Genomic DNA, 25,215 nt, shown 5'->3' with positions numbered 1-25,215 from the left:
AAGGGAAAGCTAAATGATTCACAAATTGAGCTCTTGGGTTTTGACAGACTGGCAGAGAAGATGTTTCCACTTGTGGGGGAGATCCAAATTAAGGGCCATAAATATAAGATAGTCACATACAAATTCAATACAGAATTCAGGAGAAACTTCTTTATTCAGAGAGTGGTTAGAATGTAGAACATGCTACCATAATTGGAGTGGTTGAAATGGGTAGCAAAGGTGCATTTAAGGTGCAACTGGAGACATACATGAGAAAAAGAGGAATAGAAGATTATGGTGGGAGGATGAGATGAGGTAAAGGTGGGAAGGGGTTTGCGAGGAATATTAATACCCTTGTAGATCAATTGAACTTACTGGTTTGTTTCTCTGTTCTGAATTCATAGAATCACTACAGTGCAGAAGGAGGCCATTCAGCCCATTGAGTTTGCACTGACACTCTGAAATAACACCCTAGCTAGGCCCACGCCCCCACCCTATCCCCGTAACCCAGTAATCCTACGAACCTTTTGGACACAAAGGGGCAATTTAGCATGGTTAATCCGCCTGCACATCTTTGGACGGTGGGAAGAAACCGGAGCACCCGGAGGAAACCCACGCAGACATGGGGAGAAAGTGCAAAATCCACACAGTCACCCATGGCCGAAATTGAACCCGGTCCCTGGCCGTGCTAACCACTGTGTCACCATGCCGGAGGCTGAGATTGAGATTTTCCAGCCATTCCCACAGAAAGCACTGATCCCACTAGCCCCCCCCCCCCTCCCCCGGCTGGCAGGGGAGGGTGCAGACAACAGGAATACCTGTTTACAGTGGCGGGACTGGACAATCCCGCCGCCACCAATGGCGGCTGCCTCTGCCACAATACACACCATGAGGGAGGGAGGTGGAAAATCCCACCTTCTTTCTAAATGTATTTGTTATTTTTGGTGCAGGGCTGGTCATGGATTATAAGAACGCAACCTACAGCGAAGGATTTGTCAGACGTTATGCAACCCATCCAATTATTCTTATTAATGGCTTCAGTTTCCCAGTACCACATTGGGGTTGTAAGAATGCATTAACTGGTGCCACTGTGAAAGTTAATGGCCTGGGGTCTTTGGATGATTTTACAAAACTGATTGAACTACCTCAATCTGATTGGCCGCCAGCTCTCACAGACAAGTCTTCCAATGACAGAGGGAAGTCCCACCTGCTGCCAAATAACGCTCGTTAGAGCATAAAATGGCAGCGGGCCTATCTGAGTTGGCACAGATGTGTTCCTGAGCCCCAGCATCCAAAAAACTCTGACCTATAGCTCTCATGCTAAAATTAAAACTTTTGTGGTGTTCTTTGTGATTCTGTTATCAGGATGGATGTCGTAGTGTTCACAAAGACCACAGAAGCTAACTTCATTAACAAAGCTAACTTTTATTTGTACTACTTATTGAAGCTCAACCACTTACTCCTATAGTAAGCAATAATCTAGTAATCTACAATCTACACTGTACTAACACTAGTCTTTACACTCTATCTATAACTGTACTCTGATCTCTCTCACTGCTCCTCTCCAGCCTTCTCCCAGAAGACTGTGAGTCAGTGCTTTATATCGTTCTGCATCTAGCTCCATCTAGTGGTTAATTATATGACAGTAACTCTTTGTATTCTGAACATTTCACATAATGTTACAGCTTTTACTTACATGACGGTCACTACACAATAGCAGTGAAAACCAAGTCACTCCATATGAAATTAAAACATTTCTAGAATGCGTAAGCTTTAATTTTAACCCAGTCTACCCATGAAAACTGAAGGGGTTGGGGTTGAAAACCTGATGTACAGTCACTCAATTTCCCTCTCTATTGAAGTATGATTGACCAGAGTGCAAACTGGGCAATTCAACCTGAACTATGTTCTTCTCAGGTGAACCAGGCTAAAATCAGGGCTGAAGACTTTAAGGAAGGGTCTTTTGTTCTCTTCAGTGTGACTTGTAATATATTTAAGGGGAAACTTTATGAAATGAAAATCACTTATTGTCACAAGTAGTCTTCAAATGAAGTTACTGTGAAAAGCCCCTAGTCGCCACATTCCGGCACCTGTTCGGGGAGGCTGGTACGGGAATTGAACCCGTGCTGCTGGCCTGCCTTGGTCTGCTTTCAAAGCCAGCAATTTAGCCCAGTGAGCTAAACCAGCCCCTAGAGCTGCAATGCATTGGCCGGGAAGAGGGGTGGGAGAGGGGTGTTCACATTTCCGAGTGCAAGGAAAACATGACAAATGGACCAGGCAGGAGAGAAAGAGAATATTTGAAAATCAGTAAGTTGTTATGATATGGAATGCAAAGGTTGCTATTTAGCCTTGTGCTAAAGCGGGTGACAATAGATGAAGACTATGTTGATGGAGTAAGATGAAGTAAATCAGGAGGAGGTTCATGTAGAGTGGGACAAAATGGCCTGTGTCTGTACTGCAAACTCGAACCAATCCTATGGCTGCTTATGTGTGCAAGCCAAAATGTCCTAATCACTACACGGAACACAACTCTCCTTCGCTTCAATTAAAACTGAATGAGTGAGAACTGAACAAAAGTCTAATACTCTTCATTATGAAAAAGAAAATTAGAGATCAGATTTGAACCCATGCCTCCCAAAATCAGAATTGCATAATGGTATTCCAATTACACCACGACCCATAGGACACTTCCTCCCATCATCAGATCCAAGGTTTGCAGCCAGGTTAGTCTGATGGCTTAAATAAAGGACACAGCCAGTCGGATCAGGATGCTCCCAGATTCAGGACAGCAGCAGGATTATTACAGTTGGCCTCATTGTCCCTGGACAACAGGATGTGAGGGAAGCAGTGCTTCCTGAAACCCTGCCAAATGTGTGTGAGTTTGGATGTTAGATCTCAGTTGAGAGGGAACAGATGACTGATTAAAGTAACCCGTTAGCTTAGGCTGTTTAAATGATATGATTAAAGATCTTTTCATTCAGACTGACCATTCTCGGAAGGCAGTGGAGGCAAGGCCAATGAATATTTCTAAGGTGGAGATAGATTATTGTTAGGAGAGCGAATCAAAGGTTATCTGGGAGTACATGGGAATGTGGAACCTGAAACACAAATAGGTCAGCCATGATCATATCAAATGACGGAGCAGGCCTGAGGGGCCGAATGGCCTACTTCTGCTCCTATCTCATATAAAACAGACAGGATATTCGCATGTGTGTGCTGAGGAAAGCAAGACTCAGATTGTGCTTGTGTCTTACTCATTTTCTGAATGTCTGAACACTGTGGAAACGATTCAAAGCTCACAGATACATCCTTTACGTCTTTTACAGAAAGATGATGGCACATTCTCAGTCAGTGGAGATATGCCCTTTCACCAGCATGTAACAGCCACAGTTTTCATCGTGTACTGCACAATGAGCCTGGGTATACTGGTGCCTGACGGTAAGTCAAACTCTGTGAGCTGGAACCAGCAGTACAAGAGTATTTGTTTTCTTAAAAAGAATAGTTAAGCATCAACTGGTGATTATCCCGCTGGCGGGAAACCCGGGGGGCGGGGGATGCGCTGCCGGCGGGAACAGAGAATCCCAACGGCCGGAGAATTCCAGTCTCTAGTTTATATCCTAAGCCATGTTCTCATCGTTCTGCTATACCGTTTTCTAGAGTGAGAGTGATCACAAGACAGCTTGTGTCATATCCAGTAAACTACGTTCTGCAGCAAGGGTTTCTGTTTGATTCTAACACCACATTATAACGCCAAATATTAGCTGGAATTTTCCGGCCATTGGGATTCTCTTTTCCTGGGAGCGTGGGGTGGCTTCAATGGGAAATCACATTGAAATGCGGCAGGAAGAGAGGTTCCCGCCGCCAGCAAATGGCACGCTGCCGAGGAACACACGGCTGGGAGAGCGGCGAGTCCCGCCCGCTGTATGTGTAAGATTATTCTTTGGCCCATAATGTGTGAAGATTTGCTAGTGAAAATGAAATGAAATGAAAATCACTTATTGTCACAAGTAGGCTTCAATGAAGTTACTGTGAAAAGCCCCTAGTCGCCACATTCCGGCGCCTGTTCAGGGAGGCTGGTATGGGAATTGAACCGTGCTGCTGGCCTGCCTTGGTCTGCTTTCAAAGCCAGCGATTTAGCCCAGTGAGCTAAACCAGCCCCTAGAGCTGTGATGCATTGGCGAGGAAGAGGGGTGGGAGTGGGGTGTTTACATTTCCGAGTGCAAGGAAAACATGACAAATGGACCAGGCAGGAGAGAAAGAGAATATTTGAAAATCAGTAAGTTGTTATGATATGGAATGCAAAGGTTGGTGGAACCAGTTTCAAAAGTAACTTTCAATAGTGAGTGCTCCGGTTTCCTCCAACAGTCCAAAGACGTGCAGGTTAGGTGGATTGGCCATGATAAATTGCCCTTAGTGACCAAAACGGTTAGGAGGGGTTATTGGGTTACGGGGATAGAGTGGAAGTGAGGGCTTAAGTGGGTCGGTGCAGACTCGATGGGCCGAATGACCTCCTTTCAATGAAAGTAGGACGGTGAGATGTACAGAGGACCAGAGTGACCTTGGGGTGCATCTCCAAAGATCTCTGAAGGCAGCAGGACAGTAGATACGGTGGCCAAGCAGACATATGGGAAACGTACCTTTATTAGCCGAGGAGGTTATGATGGAGCTGCTTAAAATGCTCATTAGTCCACAGCTAAAGTACTGTGTGCTGTTCTGGTCACCACACTATAGGAAGGGTGTGATTGCACTAGAACGGGTGCAGGGGAGATTCACCAGGATATTGCCTAGTCTGTAGCATTTCAGCTATGAAGAGAGGCTGGTTAGGCTGGGGTTATTTTCCTTAGAGCAGAGGTGGCTAAGGGGGGACCTCATCAAGATGTACAAAATTATAAGAGTTCGAGATAGGAGGAAGCTTTTTCCTTCAGTGGAGGGGTCAATAACCAGGAGGCAAATGTTTCGGGCGCGATTCTCCCAAACAATTTCTTAGTGTGGTAGCGAGCGGGAACTGCCGCGAGCTTCCCGGCACTTGGCCCGGCAAGGCTGGCAATGCTATTCAACGTTAATTGGTCCACTCAACGAGGCTCCATGGGCATCCCACCACAAATAAAGGCATGCCAGCCGATTTGTCGGCACGGCGCTCGCCAGGCCCCCACTAACAAGGTCGAGCAGCACTTGCTCAACCAACCCGGCACGGTGGCACAGTGGTTAGCACTGCTGCCTCACAGGGCCAGGGACACGGATTCAATTCTGGCCTCAGGTCACTGTCTGTGTGGAGTTTGTACTTTCTCCCCGTGTCTCTGTGGGGTTCCTCCGGGTGCTCCGGTTTCCTCCCACAGTCACAAAGATGCGCAGGTTAGGTGGATTGGCCATGATAAATTGCCCCTTAGTATCCAAAAGGTTAGGTGGGGTTACTGGGTTATGGGGATAGGGTGGTGCCTGACCCTAGGTAGGGTGTTTGTTCAGAGGGTCGGTGCACACTCGATGGCCCGAATAGCATTCTTCTGCACTGTAGGAATTCTATGAACCCCAGCCAGCTCGCAACAACCGTCCAACCCCAAGATTCAGATATGCAGACCAGGGGAGGCTCCCAGGTGTAGTGGAGGCCAGGAGAGATGTTCTGTTCCCCCAAGGAACCCGGAGGGTCAGCCACAGGGCAGCCAGTGCTGCCTGGGATGAGATGGCGATGGCTGTAAGCTCCAAGAGAATGACCAGGAAGACCCACCTCCAGTGCCAAAAAAGGTCAACGACCTACACAGAGCAGCATGTGTGAATAGACACCAACCGCAACCCCTACTCCGGGTTTTCCACCCCCACACAAGCATCCACCCCCCCAACTCTCCATGTGATCCCCAACCCACCCTTTATCCCTTCTCCATTCAACCCCCAACCCTTCCTTCACACCCCCTCCCACCACTGTGAACCACGCATGTGGCTAACGATGCCCTCTCTGTATCTACTCAGAAAAAGCCCTCCCACAATCACCGGGAGAGGGTCCAGACTGGCAGCGGGGTGCCAGACTTAAGAATCCACACCTCCTCGAGGAGAGGGCCCTGGAGGTGACTGAGGTGGCCAAAGATAGGGCGGTTACCCCCGCGGAGGTTGGTGGACGCCTCAGAGGTGAGGATCCATCGGGCCCCACCCGGAGGACCTGTGTTATTGCCCTACTGACTGACCCATCCCTCCCACATATCCATTCTCCCGCAGGTCCTCCAGCTGACGCTGCTGACCCATCCCGGGGGGCACTCTCTCCAGCCTCCCAGGAGACCACCTCGGAGGGCAGCTCGGAGGAAGACACAATCAAGGTGTCACAGCTGTCATCCCCATTCTCCACCAGCGCACATACACACACCTCGGTGGGAAATGTTAGTGGTCAGGCTTCAGGGCACATCTGGTTAGCACCACACTGCTGTTGCTGTACATCAGGTTGAGGCAGGAACGCCCAGGCGAGACAGCAGTGTGAGGTCTGCTGAATTCCAGGACCCAGTTGGCTCCTAGCCTGTGGAAGAGGTATTCCCAGAGCTGGTGGAGATAATAAGAAGCGACCAGAACATTCAAAGGGTGATGTCAGCGACACTCCAGCAGATCCATAATTGGCGGAGTCCCAGAGTGTAGGGGATGTCGCTGGCAATGGGTGGCACCGAGGCCAACACTGCTAGTTTGACGACCGCAGTGGACATCAGCACCATGAGTGAAGGTGTCCAAGGCTTTGTGCAGTCGGTGACGGCCATGGCTGAGGGTTTTGGCAGAATGACCGCCTCACTGGGGGATGTGACCAAGCACCAGGCTGACCTTGATGAGATGATGTGGGATGTGTCCCACTCTCAGATGGGAATGGCCGAGCCGCTGCAGAGCGCGTCCCAGTCGCAGGTAGACATTGCCGAGTCACTGCAGAGCATGGCCCAATCACTGAGGAGCATCGCCGAAGGCGTTGACACGATGGTGCAAGCATCAGCGAGCCGCCAGGGCTGGCAGAGCCAGATGATGCAGGGCACCCGGGGCTCGAACCAGCTGCCCCTCCATCCCAAGATGAACTGCAGGGCCCTATGGACACTGACCGGGAGGAGGGGGCACTGAGTGCCAACACGGACCTGACCCGTGGAGTAACAACGGTGACCACCAGCTCCCCCGAGTTCCACCCCTCTGATGAGGCCGCATCTCTGCCCCCAGAGGACACCCGCCAGGGGCATCGAAAGCCACGGGACAAGGTAAACAGCTGGCTGCCTCCACCTCAGATGTGCATCCTGGGGACACACCTAGACGTAGCAGTAGAGCTAGGAAGGCAAAGCACATCGAGGATCACTGGGGACAATGGAAGAGGGGGGCAGGGTTGGGGGGATAGGTAGGGGGTGAGGGGGGGGGCAGCACCATTGAGAGAGTAGGGAATTTTAAAACACAATAAACACCCTTGACCGCAAGCAGTATATTGTGTCTGTCACTTTCTTCTGCAAATCGGCCTGACCTCCGAACACTTGGCCCATCTCTCCAGGCATCTTTCCCTCTCCGTATCACTCACCCACTCTCTGGCCGTGAACATGTCCCCGGAGCTGTGTCCCACCCCCTGGGTTTTCGGATATTGGCTGCTGCATGTGTGGTGTTGCCTCCTGTGGAGTTCAGCCACAACGTCCATGCATCGAGGTGTGATTAGGATGCTAGGCAATGACTCCCACATGCTACATGGCCCACCCACCCACTGGAATCCACTTGGGTTGTGTCAAGTGCTCACTTAACCACGATTGCCAATTCCCTATGAGCAATAGCCTTCAGCCGCACAGCCAGAGGCCTCGGCAGTCGGTGGAGGTTACAGTGGTTGGTGGGGCAGATGGTTGCAGCTAGGGTTGCCCGCTGAATGGATACACACGAACCAGGAGTTGGTATGCTGGTGTTGCGTGCGGTTTCCCCCCAGCGGCCGCCGCCCCTTCCCATGGTGGCGGCTCACCCCTCTGGAGGGTGGACCCCCTCCCCCACTCAGATGAGGGTGCCCCCAACTCCCCGCTGAGCACTACGGTGGCAAGCCCAGCGCCCCCGGGCTCTTTGCCTGTGAGCAAAGATGGCTACTCACCTCCTCGGCTCCCCGCAGAAGCCCTTCCGCTAGGTTCACGTTTTTCAAAAGGAGCACTAATCGGCGCCAGAGTGACCACTTGCTGGGGAGGCCGCTGAATGACAGGAGACCGTTGGATATGGGGAGGCTCCCATTAGTTGCATGGAAATAGGGCTTAAGTGGGGATAATTGGTTTCTCGCCACACCACGGCGAGATCCCGATTTTGCCTACGCGAGCAGGCCAGTTGCATCGCAAACTGTTTGGCACCTGGTGCGGTTCTCGTTTTCAGCCCCTCCCGCTATTCACCGGCTTCGTTTCCCTCGAGCGAGAGCGCACCGAGGCTGGAGAATCACGCTCTTACGGTAAGGAGCACGTGATTTAAAGGGGATTTAAAGGGGATTTGAGGAAAATCGTTTTCACCCAGAGGGTGGTGGGAATTTGGAACTCACTGCCTGCAAGGGTGGTAGAGGCGGGAACCCTCACAACATTTAAGATCTATTTAGATGATCACTTGAAATTCCACAGCATACAAGGCTCCAGACCAGGGAATGAAAAATGAGTTTAGAATAGATAGGTACTTGATGTTTGGCACAGACAAGATGGGCCGAAGGGCCTGTTTCTGTGCTGTAAAGCTCTCTGACGATGAGTCTTTACACCTTTCGCTCCACCTAGATTCTCATTGCCCTGATTGTGTTGTGTTTTTGTTTTTCCAGTGGAGACTGTGTTAGGGATAATGGGAACTACCATGGGGAGTTTCATCTGCTTCATCTGTCCATCTGTAATTCATGCAAAACTGCGGAAACATACATTCACAGGAAGTGTAAGTTTAACTTTATGACATGAAATGAAAAATGAATGAAAATTGCTTATTGTCACAAGTAGGCTTCAAATGAAGTTACTGTGAAAAGCCCCTAGTTGCCACATTCCGGCGCCTGTTCGGGGAGGCTGGCACAGAAATTGAACCGCGCTGCTTTGGTCTGCTTTAAAAGCCAGCTATTTAGCCCTGTGCTAAACCAGCCCCAACATTACATTATGTTCTAAACTCTAGCAGTGAAAGATGGTAATTTACTATTCCACATTCTGTGGTTACAAATTCCCCTTCACACCTCAATGGCCTTTAATCTTAAGGAACAGCCCGATGGGAATAAAGGGATAGACTTCCTTTGCTAGTGGGGCTGGGATGACTTCAACTCGGCGAGGCCTTTTGTGGTATTAAAATACTAAAAATCTGTATCCCGAACCCAAACTGTCGCCGTGCAGTTTTAATGGGAGGCAGGACAGGTGCTGGGCAACCAACCAGCTCACAGGAAGCAGGTTGCCAATTTAAATATTACGAGGCTGCATGTTTCATATTTAACCCCCATTTGGCCAGTCGAGATCTCCCACGCTCCGGGAGAACCAGTGGTTAGAGAGAAGTGATGATGTTGATCCAGGTGGTAGACGCCTTTCCGCTTACCTGCTGGATCCAGTCTATCTGCTTTACCATCTGCAACCAGACTCTACCTCCTACCCAGACCTCCCCCAACTCCAGCCACCTGGTTGGTTCCTGGCTTAGCACTCCGAATGGCCCTTACCCTGCAGCTTCCTGATTTTCCCAGGCTCCAAGACTCCAATCTCCCTCTTCCCTCCGGCCTCCCCAATCTACCCGGGTTCCCCTTCACTCCCCGACTGCGGCCTAGTGCTGAAGGCCTACCCACCTGACAGCCAGCAGCCTCTCCATCTGACTGTCAGCGGTCGGGTAATGGAGACAAAAAATGGTCAGCAGATTCTGCCGGTAAATCCAGGAAACCAGGGGGATATTGTACTATTGAGAAAAATCTCTCTCACGTTTGAAAGGCTGAATTCCAAGCTGCATTTTGAAACCTGTATTGTGGACAATATTGATGCAGTTAAAAGAGTCTCAACTGAAACCTGGTCTTGCAGCTTGTTCTGGGAGTTGGAATCCTCCTCCTACTTATCCGTGTTTCCAGTATCATTGATTTAAACGGAAAAAACTTCCATTTGCAAGTGGCTTTGAAATCCAGAGCGGCTGATGAATCAGGAAATGCAAAGCCAGAATATAGGAATAAAGGTAAGATCGTTGTTCAATTATTTTTTGAAAATATTTTATTAAATTTGTAACATTTTATACATGAACAACAATCAAACAATAAAACATGCATCAACAACCTCAACAAACATATTAAAACAAAAACCCAGCCAACAATTGTATTCCCCCCCAACTTAACACCCCACTCAACAGCAAACAGGAATCAGATCCTTGAAATGCAATATAAACAGTCGGCACCTACTGTAATACCGTCAATCGCTCCCCTCACCGTGAACTTGGCCTTCTTGAGGTACAAAAACTCCAGCAAGTCACCCAGCCATGCTGTAGCACTGGGTAGTGCCGCCTGCCTCCAACTCAGGAAAATCCACCGCCAACCCAACAACGAGGCAAAATCCAGAGCATCCGCCATCACCTCAGTCCTCAATCACGGCTGGTCTGACACCCCAAATACCGCAACTAATGGGCAGGGCTCCAAATCCACATCTAAAATTGCCGATATGGTCTTGAGAAAAGACCCCCAGAAACCCACCAATCTGGGGCAGGGCCAGAACATGTGTGCATGGTTCACAGGCCCTCTCGAGCACCGCTTACACTTACCCGCAACCCCTTCAAAAAACTCCTGGCCTTGGCGAGATGTGGCCTGAACACCACCTTGAGCTGTATCAAACTTAGCCTCGCGCATTCACCCTACAGAGAGACTCACTCCAAACCTCCTCCTCCAAAATGGGATCCAGCTCCTCCTCCTCCCACCAAATCTTCACCTCCTCCAGCGAAACGTCCTCTTCGCCCATGATTCGACCGTACAACCCAGACGCACCGCTCTCCTCCGACCCTGCACAGGACAGAATCTTTTGCAGCGAGGTGGAAGGCGGGACCCCCGGGAACGTTGAAAATCTTGCCGGTCCCAGTTACGGACCTGAAAGTACCTACACCGAACCATCCCACCGTGACCTGTCCCCTCCCTCAGCTCCTCCCTGTCAGCAAACTGACCCTCCAAAAATAGGCCTGGCCCCACCACTGGTGCAAAAACCACATTGAGTAACTGCCTCACGTTAGACGACAGCTTCCTGCTCCTCACAAGCCCATGCATCATCCAGCCCATGGGCAACAGGTCAAACTGCATTTGCAGCATCTTCCTATGTGCCCAAAGCTCAGGCATGGGTCACTTGCACTCTCCCTATCCACAACTAGAATCTCATCCACCAGCTCCTGACACTCCTGTCTAGCCTCCCTATCCTAGTCTTGTACAAAATGACCTGTCTCCTGATCTCCACCTTTAAAACCTCCCTTAATATAGAAGGGGAGACCATCCTGTTCTCGTTCCATGCCACATAATCCATTATAGTCCTGGAAATCGTAACACAAAACCCGAGGTCAGCCAACAGACCCACATCCAATCTCCAGCCCCCATGCTATACCTAACCTGCCCCCGGCTTCAAATCTACCCAGTGCGGCCCATGGTCCGAAAATGGCCACCACCGAATATTCCACACTTTTTACCCCAGGGAGCAAAGACTTACCCATAACAAAGAAGTCAATAATTGAGTACACCTTGTGCACTGGCAAAAAAGATGAAAACTCCTACCCCCACCGCTCGGATCCACCCCTCCTGTCTCCTCCATGAACCCTGAAAGAGTCAGAGACCTTGGCCTGGAGCGATCTAACTTCAGATCCAAAACAAAGTTAAAATTCCCCCCTAAACTCAGCTGATGCATATCCAACTGCAGAATGGAAGCTAACTGCCATTTCATGAACTTAATGTCATCCCAATTTAGGGCATTCACCAACACCACCACCTTCCCTTCCAGCGTACCTGTAACTATCACATAACGACCCCCATGATTAGCCACCACCGACCAGCCTGAGAACGAAGCAGCTTGCTCACCAAAATCGCCAGCCCCCTTTGCCCTACTATCCTGAATGGAAAAACCTGGCTCACCCAAGCCGTCGGCAACCTGATCTGGTCCCGCAGCCGCAGGTGTGTATCCTGTAGGAACAGAACATAGGCCTTCAAACTTTTCAAATAGGAAAAGCCCTTGCCTTCTTCACAGGACACCCAAGCCCCACACATTCCAGGTGGTCAACCTTCTTGGGGGTCTCTCACCCCCGCCTCCCCTCAAGTCAGCCATCGAGAACGTGACTTAATGTTCCAGCCGAAATTCCCAGATTGCAGGCCCACCTAAAATGGCCACCAGCCCTACCCCAAAGGTGGAACAAAGAAAACACCCTGGACACTGTTAGCACTCCCCTGTCACCCCTCCCCCAAAGAGGCCCACAGGCTGCCTGTCGTAACATTTCACCCCCACCACCATCCCCCCACCACATGAACAACAGCTAGGTCCATTGCAACCCATCCAAACAGGCCCATCAGATTGCAGCCTCTCCCCCACACCACTCCTGTTCACTAGCCTCTCCTCTCCTCATTGCTAGCAAAGTGACCCCCAGCCAGGCCCCTCCTCCAACAGCCGTTCAAAACCAACATCTTTTCCGGCCCACACTCCCCAACAACACCTAAACCCTGCCACCATTAACGAAGCTCTTCCCCTTCCAGAACAAACTGAACATTTCCCATATTTTTATTAAAGCCCCCGTCCCCCCGACAAAGCCCCAAAACAGATAACACCCAAAAGCAGAAAGGCATAAGTACACAGAGTTCCAAACAGTCCTCCTCACAGTGGCCCATCCTCTTCTCTCTGATCAAAGCCTCTGCCTGCTCTGGCATATTGAAAAAGTGATCTTTTGGGTCCATGGGGACCCGCAATCTCACCAGGTACACCACCCCAAATCGCATGCCTTTGCTGTAGAAAATAGCCTTTACCTTGTTGAAGGCCGCATGCCTCTTCGTTAGCTCAGTCCCAATGTCCTGATAAAACTGCACCATGTGTCCATCCCAGTCGCCCACTCCAGGACCCTCTCCTTCTGATGGAAAATATGAAATTGGATAATCACCACCCTCAGTGGTTCAGTTGGCCTTGGCTTTTACCTGATCGCCCAGTGAGCTGTGTCCAATTCCGGAGGGAAAAACAGCTCACCCCGCCCACCAACTGAGCAAACATCTCCAAAACGTACTGGGTCAGCTTCGAGCCCTCCAAACTGGGTAAGGATGACAGCCCCACCAATCTGAGGTTTAACTGTCTTGACCTGTCAGATCGTCCACCTTCAGCCTCAGGCCTTTGTTGTTATCCGATACCATCAGCAACTCAGCCTTCAATGAGGCAAGCCAATCCTTGTGCTGCGTCAAGGCCTTTTCAACCCCCTTCAATGTCTCATCCTGCACTTTAACCACGTTCGAGGGCTTCACCAGCTGCTCCCAAATTGGGCCCAAAGCTTCCTCAACAGTGGCTGTAAAGGATTCCTTTACCTCCTTGCCCGGCCGATCGAACTGCCAATCCATTTGCTTGGCAAATGTCTCCAGCTCCGACACCATCACTACCGCCAACATGTCTAAAGTAATGGGTGTGGCGGCCATCTTCCCTCCTTCACCTTCCGTCAATGGGCTACCCACGACCATAGCCTTTCCCAATCTATTAAACATCTGCAGTTCCATTTAATGTTTCCAGATGGGACATTCAGCCTTTGTTTAACAGCTGGGGAAGATGTTGCAGGACAGATAAATGGTATATGTGATTGAGGTTGAGTCGCCCCTGTTCACCCATCATTGGTGCAGAGATGTAGGTGTTTTTTCAAGAAAGGGAGACAAGGCGTTAGTTCTTTTGTTTTCGTTCTTGGCGTGCCGTTGGTGCCCATCCCTAATTGCCCTTGAACTGAGAGGCTTACTAGGCCAGTTCAGTGGTGGGGGGGAGCAAATAAGAGTCAACCGCATCGCTGTGTGAATCTGGAGTCACATGTGGCCAAACTGGTTAAGGATGACAGATTACCTTCCCGGAACATTAGTCAACCAGATGGATTTTTTCAACAATTGGCAATGGTTTCTGTAATGTTCTTTGATTGAGCTGATGTGAACAAAGAACATTAGACTTGTTTTATAAAAAAGCTATTTATTACTAATACATTAACGAATAACTAAAATGTCTAAGGTGAATACAGTCTATCACTGACTTATTCTAAGATACAGCAGAGTTACTTTAAACTGCGACAGCTAACAACTCCTGACAAACACCTTCTGAAGCAACACATGGTGCATCCCAGGTCCTGGGACTCCGTGCTCGCCCCACCTGCTGGTCGGATGGTAGAACTACAACAATAAAATGGAAAATTTATAATACACATGCAGATCATAGAATTTACAGGGATGATAAACTACTCATATTATATACAGGTGATAGTCTACCTTACATCACAGTTTCATGGTCATCATTTAATTCCAGATTTTTATTTAACTCAAATTTCACCATCCACCATGGTCAGATTTGAACCTGGGACCCCAGAGCATTACCCTTGGTCTCTGAATTACCAGTCCAGTGAAAAAACCCACTACGCCACCGCCTCCCCAGTTAAGATTTAGTCTCCATTACATGAACTACATTACATTACCACAGTACATAAACAATGACAAGTCACTGGGAATAGGTTCCTCAGTTGGAACTTGCTCAAGCAATTTGGAGCAAGTCACAAGCAAGGCCAAAGGCCAAGAGTAATGTTTTGCCCATTTGGATGGCAGGTGTTTAGTTCAATGGGGCAGTTATCCAGAGTAGAGGAATCGAACATTTACCACCTACTTCAAGGGTAGCCCAGTGATGCACGATCAATGACCACTGAAGCGAGGTTTTAGTCCAACTGAAGACTTTAATAAGCTAGATGTTTCCCCCAGCAGCTCAGGTACAGAATGAAGGCTGCTGGGGCGGCACTGGTTTATATACCCCGCCTAGCAGGGCAGAGCTATCATACATTCTAACCAATAGAAAGCATACGGTTTCCACCAATGGTGCTTTAGCCTATCAGACACCGTAATACCTACAATACCACATTCACCCCCTGTTAAAATGAGTCCGGCGGGGGTGGTGGCCTGAAACTACAAAACATGGCAACGTGGTATAATTAGTTATGGAGGTACCGTAATACCTCCGTCCAGTGTTGAGTAACTATTTACAATTCTGATAGCTATGTACATTTGATGGTTTATATTTACAGTTTACAATTAAAATGAAGCAATCAGTCGATCGGGGGCCCTGGTCGTCCTCTGTGATCATCGGAGCTTCGGTGGTGACTCCGGTGGAGGCTCGGGCGTCTGTGACTCCGGGAGCGTGGCTTCGATCTCCATGGCAGCTTCGGCACCCCTAGACGGCACTGGTGGGGAAAATGGTTGACCTGGGAAGGGAGCGCCTGCGGGGGGCATCGGTGGGTGGGGGGGGCCTAGATGGGGCCGACGGAAGGACCGATCCTCCTGTAAGGTGCTGCGGTGGAGGGGAGGGTGGGACTGGTGGCTGGGATGTGCGTGGGGTTCCGGCAGGCGCCAGGTCCCGTAGGGAGACCGTCTGTCGGCCGTCGGGGTACGCCACGTAGGCGTACTGGGGGTTAGCATGGAGCAGATGGACCCTCTCGACCAACGGGTCCGACTTGTGCGCCCACACTTGTTTTCGGAGCAGAATGGGTTCGGGTGCTGCCAGCCAGGTCGGGAGCGAGGTCCCAGAGGAGGACTTCCTAGGGAAGACAAGAAGGCGTTCGTGAGGTGTCTGATTGATGGTCGTACAAAGCAGTGACCGGATGGAGTGGAGGGCATCCGGGAGGACGTCTTGCCAGCGGGAGACTGGGAGGTTCCTGGACCGTAGGGCCAGTAGGATGGTCTTCCAGACCGTTCCATTCTCCCTCTCTACCTGTCCGTTACCCCGGGGGTTGTAACTGGTCGTCCTGCTCGAGGCGATGCCCTTGCTGAGCAGGAATTGACGCAGTTCGTCGCTCATAAAGGAGGACCCCCTATCACTGTGTGTGTAAGCGGGGAACCCGAACAGTGCAAAGATGCTATGGAGGGCCTTGATGACGGTGGTTGCGGTCATGTCGGGGCAGGGGATGGCGAATGGGAACCGGGAGTACTCGTCAATCACGTTCAGGAAGTACGTGTTGCGGTCGGTGGAGGGGAGGGGGCCTTTGAAGTCCATGCTGAGGCGTTCAAAGGGACGGGAAGCCTTTATCAGGTGCGCTTTCTCTGGTCGGTAGTAGTGCGGTTTGCACTCCGCGCAGATTTAGCAGTCCCTGGTGGCTGTCCTGACCTCCTCGATAGAGTAGGGCATTTGCCTCGAAGGCAGTGTATTTGTGGTCACTAGTGGGGAGCTGGTGGTAGGCGGACTTGAGATCCACTGTGGAGAAGACCTTATAATGCGCGATCCTGTTTACCAGGTCGGATATGCGGGGGAGAGTATACGCGCCCAGCTGCGTAAAGCTGTTGATGGTTTGACTGTAGTCGATGACCATCCTATGCTTCTCCCCGGTCTTTACCACCACTACTTGAGCTCCCCAGGGGCTGTTACTGGCTTCAATGACCCCTTCCCTCAGTAGCCTTTGGTCCTCTGACCTAATAAAGATCCGGTCCTGGGCACTGTCTGCTCCTGGTGGCGACGGGTTTGCAATCCGGGGTGAGGTTCGCAAACAGGGAAGGCGGGTCGACCTTAAGGGTCGCGAGGCCGCAGACAGTAAGGGGGGGGGTATAGGACCGCCGAATTTGAAGGTCAGACTTTGAAGGTTACACTGGAAGTCTAAACTCAGGAGAGCAGCCGTGGGGAAGGACGTAGAGATGGAAATTTTTGAACTCCCTTCCCTGGACTGTGAGGTTTGCTACACAAAACCCCTTTATCTCCACTGAGTGGGAACCGGAAGCCAGGGAGATTTTTTGATTAATGGGGTGGATGAGGAGAGAACAGCGCCTTACCGTGTCAGGGTGTATGAAGCTCTCCGTGCTCCCAGAGTCGATTACGCAGGACGTCTCGTGCCCGTTGATGAACACGGTCGTCGTAGCAGTTGAGAGTGTTCGAGGCAGAGACCGATCCAGAGTCAGAGGCTAATCGCAGCAGTTGAGAGTTCTCTTCGGGCAGTGCGTGGTCAGCCGAGCTGGGGTCCTGGGGGTTCATCCAAGATGGCGGCTCCCATTGGTCACACATGGCTGGGGGTGCACAAAATGGTGGCGCCCATCCCTCCAACGTGGCGTCCGCGGAACAAGATGGCGGCGCCCGGGGTGCACACATGGCCCTGGAATATGAAGATGGCGGTGCCCGCACAGGGCCCGTGGAAAAGTTTGTGGTTGCCGTCCGCATTCGCCGCCAGAGACCGCGGCAACCGCATGGGCCTGGCATACCCCCACAAAATGGACCTTTTTGCCGCAACCCTTACAGGTGGATGCGCAGGCCGGGCAGCGCTGGCGGGGGTGCTTGGCCTGCCCGCAAAAGTAGCAGCGGGGCCCCTCGGGGTTGCCAGGCCGCCTTGCAGCGCAGGCCTGTGGGGGAATGGGAGAAGTCTCGGGGTCGGCCGCGGAGGGGTTCCACGCTGCCCAGGGGGCTGCCGCGCGGTCGGGAACGTAAGCGCGGGCGTTCCTGGAGGCCACGTCCAGGGAGCCTGCAAGGGCCCGTGCCTCCCTGAGACCCAGGGTGTCCTTTTCATTTAAAAAAAATAATTTATTAGGATTTTCACAAAATATCAACAACAGAATGAAAAAGGAACCCAATAGAATTAAATACAGAACAAAGTAAATCCCCCGTGCCCCCCTCTCCCTATACATAAATAATAAATTAATACCCCGAGTTAACACAAAGCAAACATAGCAAATATATACACCCCCTCAGAAGGGTAAATAGACAAAAATAAAATAGACCCGCCCCCCCCCCACCCCCCCGTTGCTGCTGCTGCTGACCATTCTGCCAGGATGTCCAAGAACGGTTGCCACCGCCTAAAGACCCCTTGTACCGATCCCCTTAAGGCGAATTTCACCCTCTCCAATTTAATAAACCCTGCCATATCGTTGATCCAGGATTCCACGCTTGGGGGTCGCGCATCCTTCCACTGAAGAAGAATCCTTCGCCGGGCTACCAGGGACGCAAAGGCCAGAATACCGGCCTCTTTCGCCTCCTGCACTCCCGGCCCCTCTGCAACCCCAAATATTGCGAGCCCCCAGCCCGGCTTGACCCTGGATCCTACCACCCCCGACACCGTCCTCGCTACGCCCTTCCAAAATTCCTCCAGCGCTGGGCCTGCCCAGAACATATGGGTGTGATTTGCTGGGCTCCCTGAGCACCTAACACACCTGTCCTCACCCCCAAAGAACCGGCTCATCCTTGTCCCGGTCATGTGTGCCCTGTGCAGCACCTTAAACTGTATGAGGCTGAGCCTCGCGCACGAAGAGGAAGAGTTCACCCTCCCTAGGGCATCTGCCCACGTCCCCTCTTCGATCTCCTCTCCCAACTCCTCCTCCCACTTACCTTTCAACTCCACCACCGAGGAGGCCTCCTCCTCCTCCTGCATCACCTGGTAAGTTTCCGAGATCTTCCCCACTCCCACCCACCCCCCCGAGAGCACCCTGTCCTGTACTGTGTGTGGCAGTAGCCGCGGGAATTCCACCACCTGCCGCCTGGCAAACGCCCATGCCTGTAAATATCTGAAGGTTTCCCCGGGGGGGAGCCCGTACTTCTCCTCCCGTTCACCCAGGCTCGTGAACTTCCCGTCCACAAACAGGTCCCCCAACCTTCTTATCCCTGCCCTGTGCCACCCCGAAAACCCTCCATCTATTCTCCCTGGGACAAACCGGTGGTTCCCCCGTATTGGGGTCCACACCGAGGCCCCAACTTCCCCCCTGTGCCGCCTCCACTACCCCCAGATTTTGAGGGTAGCCGCCACCACCGGGCTCGTGGTATACCTCATTGGAGGGAGCGGCAGCGGCGCCGTTGCCAGCGCCTCCAGACTCGTACCCTCACAAGACGCCATCTCCAGCCTCTTCCATGCAGCCACCTCCCCCTCCATCACCCACTTGCGCACCATCGCCGCATTGGCAGCCCAGTAGTACCCACAGAGGTTGGGCAGTGCCAGCCGCCCCCCCATCCCTACTCCGCTCCAGGAACACCCTTCTCAGCCTCAGAGTCCCTCGCGCCCACACAAACCCCGTTATGCTCCTGTTGACCCGCCCAAAGAAGGCCTTTGGGATAAGAATGGGGAGGCACTGGAACAGGAACAAAAACCTTGGGAGCACCGTCATCTTAACTGACTGCACCCTACCCGCCAGGGACAGCGGCAATGCGTCCCACCTCTTGAACTCCTCCTCCATTTGCTCCACCAGCCTCATGAAATTAAGTCTATGCAGGGCCCCCCTGCTCCTGGCCACCTGGACCCCCAAATACCTGAAGCTCCTCTCCGCCCTTTTTAGTGGGAGCTCGCCAATCCCCCTCTCCTGGTCCCCTGGGTGAACCTCGAACAACTCGCTCTTCCCCATGTTGAGCTTGTACCCTGAGAAATCCCCGAACTCCCTGAGGATCCTCATTACCTCCGGCATTCCCCCCACCGGGTCCGCCACGTATAGCAGCAAGTCGTCCGCATAGAGCGACACCCTATGCTCCTCCCCGCCCCGCACCAGCCCCCTCCAGTTCCTCGACTCCCTCAGTGCCATAGCCAGGGGTTCAATCGCCAGTGCAAAGAGAAGGGGGGACAGGGGACACCCCTGCCTCGTCCCTCGATGCAACCGAAAGTATTCAGACCTCCTCTTATTCATGGCCACACTCGCCATCGGGACCTCGTACAACAACCTAACCCACCTGACAAACCCCTCCCCAAACCCGAATCTCTTCAGCACCTCCCACAAGTACCCCCACTCTACCCTATCAAAGGCCTTCTCAGCGTCCATCGCCACCACTATCACCGCCTCCCCCTCCCTCGCCGGCATCATAATAACGTTCAGGAGCCTCCGCACATTCGCGTTCAACTGCCTCCCCTTCACGAATCCCATCTGGTCTTCGTGGATCACCTGCGGCACGCAATCCTCAATTCTCGTGGCTAAGACCTTCGCCAGCACCTTGGCATCTACATTTAGCAACGAAATCGGTCTGTAAGACCCACACTGCAGGGGATCCTTGTCCCGCTTCAGGATCAAGGAGATCAGTGCCTGTGACATCGTCGGGGGCAAAGCCCCCCCCTCACTTGCCTCATTGAAGGTCCTAACCAGCAACGGGCCCAACAGGTCCACATATTTCTTGTAGAATTCGTCCGGGAAACTGTCCGGCCCGGTGCCTTCCCCGCCTGCATGCTCCCTATCCCTTTGGTCAGCTCCTCCAGCCCAATCGGGGCCCCCAATCACGCCACCAGTCCCTCCTCCACCTTCGGAAACCTCACATGGTCCAGGAAGCGGTCCATCCCTCCCTCCTCCCGTGGGGGCTCGGACCGATACAATTCATCATAAGAGTCCCTGAAGACCCCATTGATGTCAACCCCACTCCGCACCACACTCCCTCCCCTATCCTTAACTCCCCCGATCTCCCTAGCTGCGTCCCGCTTCCGAAGCTGATGCGCCAGCATCCGACTTGCCTTTTTCCCGGACAAATTCTACAAGAAATATGTGGACCTGTTGGGCCCTCACTGCACCTCCGCCTTCCTGGTGGTCAACAGGTCGAATTCGGCCTGGAGGCTTCGCCTCTTCCTCAACAGTCCCTCCTCCGGCACCTCCGCATACCTCCTGTCTACCCTCGCAATCTCCCCCACCAGCCTCTCTCTCTCCCTCTGCTCTCTCCTCTCCTTGTGGGCCCTAATGGAGATCAGCTCTCCCCTAACCACCGCCTTCAGCGCCTCCCATACCATCCCCATTCGGACCTCCCCGTTATCGTTGGCCTCCAGGTATCTCTCTATGCTTCCTCGGACCCGCTCATTCACCTCCTCGTCCGCCAACAGCCCCACCTCCAAGCGCCACAACGGGCGCTGGTCCCTCTCCTCCCCCAGCCCTTGGTCTACCCAATGCGGGGCGTGATCCAAAATGGCTATCGCCGAGTACTCGGTATCCTCTACTCTCGCTATCAGCGCCCTGCTCATAATAAAAAAGTCGATCCGGGAATAAGTTTTATGAACATGCAAGAAGAATGAAAATTCCCTAGCCCCCGGCCTTGCAAATCTCCAAGGGTCCATCCCTCCCATCTGGAACATAAACCCCCTCAGCACCTTAGCCGCCGCCGGCTTCCTACCCGTCCTAGACCTGGAGCGATCCAGTGCCGGATCAAACACCATGTTAAAGTCCCCCCCCCCCCATTATCAGGCCCCCCACTTCCAAGTCCGGGATCTGACCCAACATACGCCGCATAAAACCCGCATCGTCCCAGTTCGGGGCGAACACGTTGACCAGCACCACCCTCTCCCCTTGCAGCTTACCACTTACCATTACGTACCTGCCGCCATTGTCTGTCACAATGCTCGACGCCTCGAACGACACCATCTTTCCCACCAAGATCGCCACCCCCCGATTTTTGGCATCCAGCCCCGAATGAAACACCTGACCTACCCACCCCTTCCTCAATCTTACCTGGTCTGCCACCTTCAGGTGTGTCTCCTGGAGCATGACCACATCCGCCTTCAGCCCCTTCAGGTGCGCGAACACCCAGTCACGCTTGACCGGCCCGTTCAGTCCCCTTACATTGAGGTTATTAGCCGGATCGGGGGCTACCCACCCCCCTCCCTTGGCGACTAGCCATAACCCCTCCTTGGCCAGCCACGCGCGCGCGTCCCATGCCCGGCCCGTTCCCCACGGTGGCAGACCCCTGTCCCAACCCCCTCTCCTCGCTCCAGCTCCCCCTTGACCATAGCAGCAGCAACCCGGTGCCCCCCCACCCACCCCCCATCCCCCACCCTCCTCCCAGCTAGGACCCCTCCTAGCCACTTTGCTCCCACCATTGCACTCCCGCAAGTCAGCTGACTCCTGCTGACCCCGGCTACTCCCGCCTCTCCTTCGACTCCTCCCATTGTGGGACATACCTTCCTCCTCCATTACCCTTCAGCAGGCTCTCCACCTCCCTCTTCCATCCCAAGCGCGGGAAACAACCCTCGCTTCCCTGCCCCCGGCCCCGCCCCTCCAGCCTTCAGCGTGGGAAATAGCCCACGGTTTCCACCTGCCCTGCCCCGCCACCTCTGTCGCCGCTCATTTTATAGGCCCAGTCCCCTCACCCCCGACTCGGGCCTCCCCCTCCCCCACGGGGCCCCATCCCCCCTACCTACCATCCACCCCTACTCCATTTACTTACCCCCCTCCAAGAGCCCACCCGACAGACCCAACCAAAACAGTGCCCAACCCACCCTAACCACCCACACTGAACCAAAAAGAAACAAGAGCAAAGAACCCCCCCCTCAAAATGTAACACCCCAACAACAATCCCGACCACCCATCCCGACCCTCAGTTTGTGTCCAGCTTCCCGGCCTGAACAAAGGCCCACGCCACCTCCGGGGACTCAAAATAATGGTGCCGGTCCTTGTAGGTGACCCACAGTCGCGCCGGCTGCAGCATGCCAAACTTCACCCCCTTCCTGTGCAGCACCGCCTTCGCCCGGTTGTACCCAGCCCTCTTCTTCGCCACCTCCGCACTCCAGTCCTGATATATGCAAACCTCCGCGTTCTCCCACCTGCAGCTCCTCTCTCTCTTGGCCCATCTGAGCACGCACTCCCGATCAGCGAACCGATGAAACCGCACCAACAGCACCCGCGGAGTCTCGTTAGCCTTGGGCCTCCTCACCAGCACTCTATGAGCCCCTTCCAACTCCAGGGGCCCCTGGAAGGACCCCGCTCCCATCACCGAGTTTAGCATGGTGACCACATAGGCCCCCACGTCCGGCCCCTCCAGCCCCTCCGGGAGGCCCAGATTCCGCAAATTCTTCCGCCTCGACCGGTTCTCCATCTCCTCGAACCATTCTTGCCAATTTTTGTGGAGCGCCTCGTGCGCCTCCACCTTTACCGCTAGGCCCAAGATCTCGTCCTCGTTGTCGGAGACCTTGTGTCGGACCTCGCGAATCGCCACCCCCTGGGTCGTCTGGGTCTCCAGCAGCTTGTCGATAGAAGCCTTCATCGGCTCCAGCAGGTCCGCTTTAATCTCCCTGAAGCAGCGCTGGATACCCTCCTGTTGCTCCTGCGCCCACTGCATCCACGCTGCCTGGTCCCCGCTCGCCGCCATTTTGCTCTTCTTCCCTCGCACCTTCTTTGGGTTCACCACCACTTTTTTAGTCGCCCCGCCCCGGTCCAAGTCATACACTATCAGGGAACTACTGCAATCACACCGGGAAACGTCGAAAAAATGCCATTGGGGGCTCTGAAAATAGCCCAAAAGTCCGTTTTTAGCGGGAGCTGCCGAATGTGTTACTTAGCTCCGCATAGCCGCAACCGAAAGTCTGGGGGTGTCCTTTTCTAACAGACGCTGGCGGATTTGTGAAGATAGCATACCTGCCACGAAAGCGTCCCGGACTAAGAGTTCCGTGTGTTCGCTCGCCGAAACCTGCGGGCAGCTGCAGTTTCTTCCCAGCACCAGGAGTGCACGGTAGAATTCCTCCAGTGATTCCCCAGGGGTTTGTCGCCTTGTTGCAAGAAGGTGCCGGGCGTAGACCTGGTTTACCGGGCGAATATAGTGTCCTTTTAGCAGCTCGATTGCTGTATCAAAGTCTTCCGCTTCCTCGATGAGGATGTAAATCTCCGGGCTTACCCTTGAGTGCAGGACGTGCAGTTTCTGCTCTCCTGTGGGTGCGTTTTCGGCCGTCCCGAGATACCCTTTAAAGCACGCCAGCCAGTGCTTAAAGATTGCCGTTGAGTTCGCCGCGTGGGGGCTAAGTTGCAGACACTCAGGCTTGATTCGGAGCTCCACCTTTCTTCTTAAAAAAACTAGCTTATTAAATTGATGCACGATCAATGACCACTAAAGCGAGGTTGTAGTCCAACTGAAGGCTTTAATAAGCTAGAGTTTCCCCCAGCAGCTCAGGTACAGAATGAAGGTTGCTGGGGCGGCACTGGTTCTTATACCCCGCCTAGCAGGGCGGAGCTATCATACATTCTAACCAATAGAAAGCATACACCAATGGTGCTGTAGCCTATCAGGTACCGTAATACCTATAATACCACACCCAGGTCATGTGTTTGAAAATGAGAATGTAAAACGTGCATTCTCCAACAACAGGCCGAGTGCACTTCAGTCATTAGGTGTTGAGCGAACTTAGAAAGCTTTGTGCCCAACACTGCCCCTTTCTTTCCAAGTCTTTTCCAAAACACCCAGTCAACAGTTTGTCATATATCCTGTCCTTACTACACTTTAGCTTTGTCGTCTTAGCCCTTCACCTATAGTTTTCCCCAAAATTATCAAAGGTATAGGAGCCATACACATGACTTGTTATCCATATGTTTATTCAGGTTGTGGTAGATTGTTGGACTATGGTGGAGAAATTGCATTAATCCTTATCTCCACTTTAAATCTGATGCTGTAAATGGTAGGAGACTCAAACAGAGATGAAATGATGGTATGGACTGACAGGGCCTAATGGCCTGTTTCCATTCCACATAGCTTTTGTGATTAATATTTACTTAAAGTATAATCATGATAAGTTGCCATTGACACTCTCGGATACTGGTGTACAGTTTCACAGTCAGTCAGCACCCACAGATACTGGGGTACAGACCCTCAGATTCTGAGATACAGTTCCACAGTCATTCACATCCACAGATACTGGTGTACAGTTTCACAGTCATCAACATCCACGGATACTGGAGTACAGTTTCTTAGTCAATCAGCAACCACAGATACTGGGGTACAGTTTCATAGTCAATCAGCACCCACAGATACTGGGGTACAGTTTCACAGTCATCAGCATCCACGGATACTGGAGTACAGTTTCTTAATCAATCAGCATCCACAGATACTGGGGTACAGTTTCATAGTCAATCAGCACCCACAGATACTGGGGTACAGTTTCATAGTCAATCAGCACCCACAGATACTGGGGTACAGTTTCATAGTCAATCAACACCCACAGATATTGGGGTACAGTTTCATAGTCAATCAGCACCCACAGATACTGGAGTACAGTTTCATAGTCAATCAGCACCCACAGATACTGGAGTACAGTTTCATAGTCAATCAACACCCACAGATATTGGGGTACAGTTTCACAGTCAGTCAGCACCCATAGATACTGAGGTACAGTTTCACAATCATCGACATCCACGGATACTGGAGTACAGTTTCACAGTCAATCAGCACCCACAGATAG

At 52.4% G+C, this 25,215-nt stretch overlaps 1 protein-coding gene across 1 annotated transcript in view; it reads left to right on the top strand.

Moving 5' to 3' along the window:
* Nucleotides 1–25,215, top strand: part of LOC140394082 (putative sodium-coupled neutral amino acid transporter 10) — a 108,332-nt gene that overhangs the window by 79,388 nt on the left and 3,729 nt on the right. The window contains exons 9-11 of the mRNA XM_072480915.1: nucleotides 3,306–3,417; nucleotides 8,732–8,838; nucleotides 9,942–10,089. Coding sequence (XP_072337016.1) covers nucleotides 3,306–3,417; nucleotides 8,732–8,838; nucleotides 9,942–10,089 — 367 coding nt within the window. The remainder of the gene's footprint in view (nucleotides 1–3,305; nucleotides 3,418–8,731; nucleotides 8,839–9,941; nucleotides 10,090–25,215) is intronic.

The sequence above is a fragment of the Scyliorhinus torazame genome, chromosome 17, assembly GCF_047496885.1.
Source record: "Scyliorhinus torazame isolate Kashiwa2021f chromosome 17, sScyTor2.1, whole genome shotgun sequence".
Classification (NCBI taxonomy): domain Eukaryota; kingdom Metazoa; phylum Chordata; class Chondrichthyes; order Carcharhiniformes; family Scyliorhinidae; genus Scyliorhinus; species Scyliorhinus torazame.
This window is presented reverse-complemented; position numbering and strand designations above follow the sequence as displayed.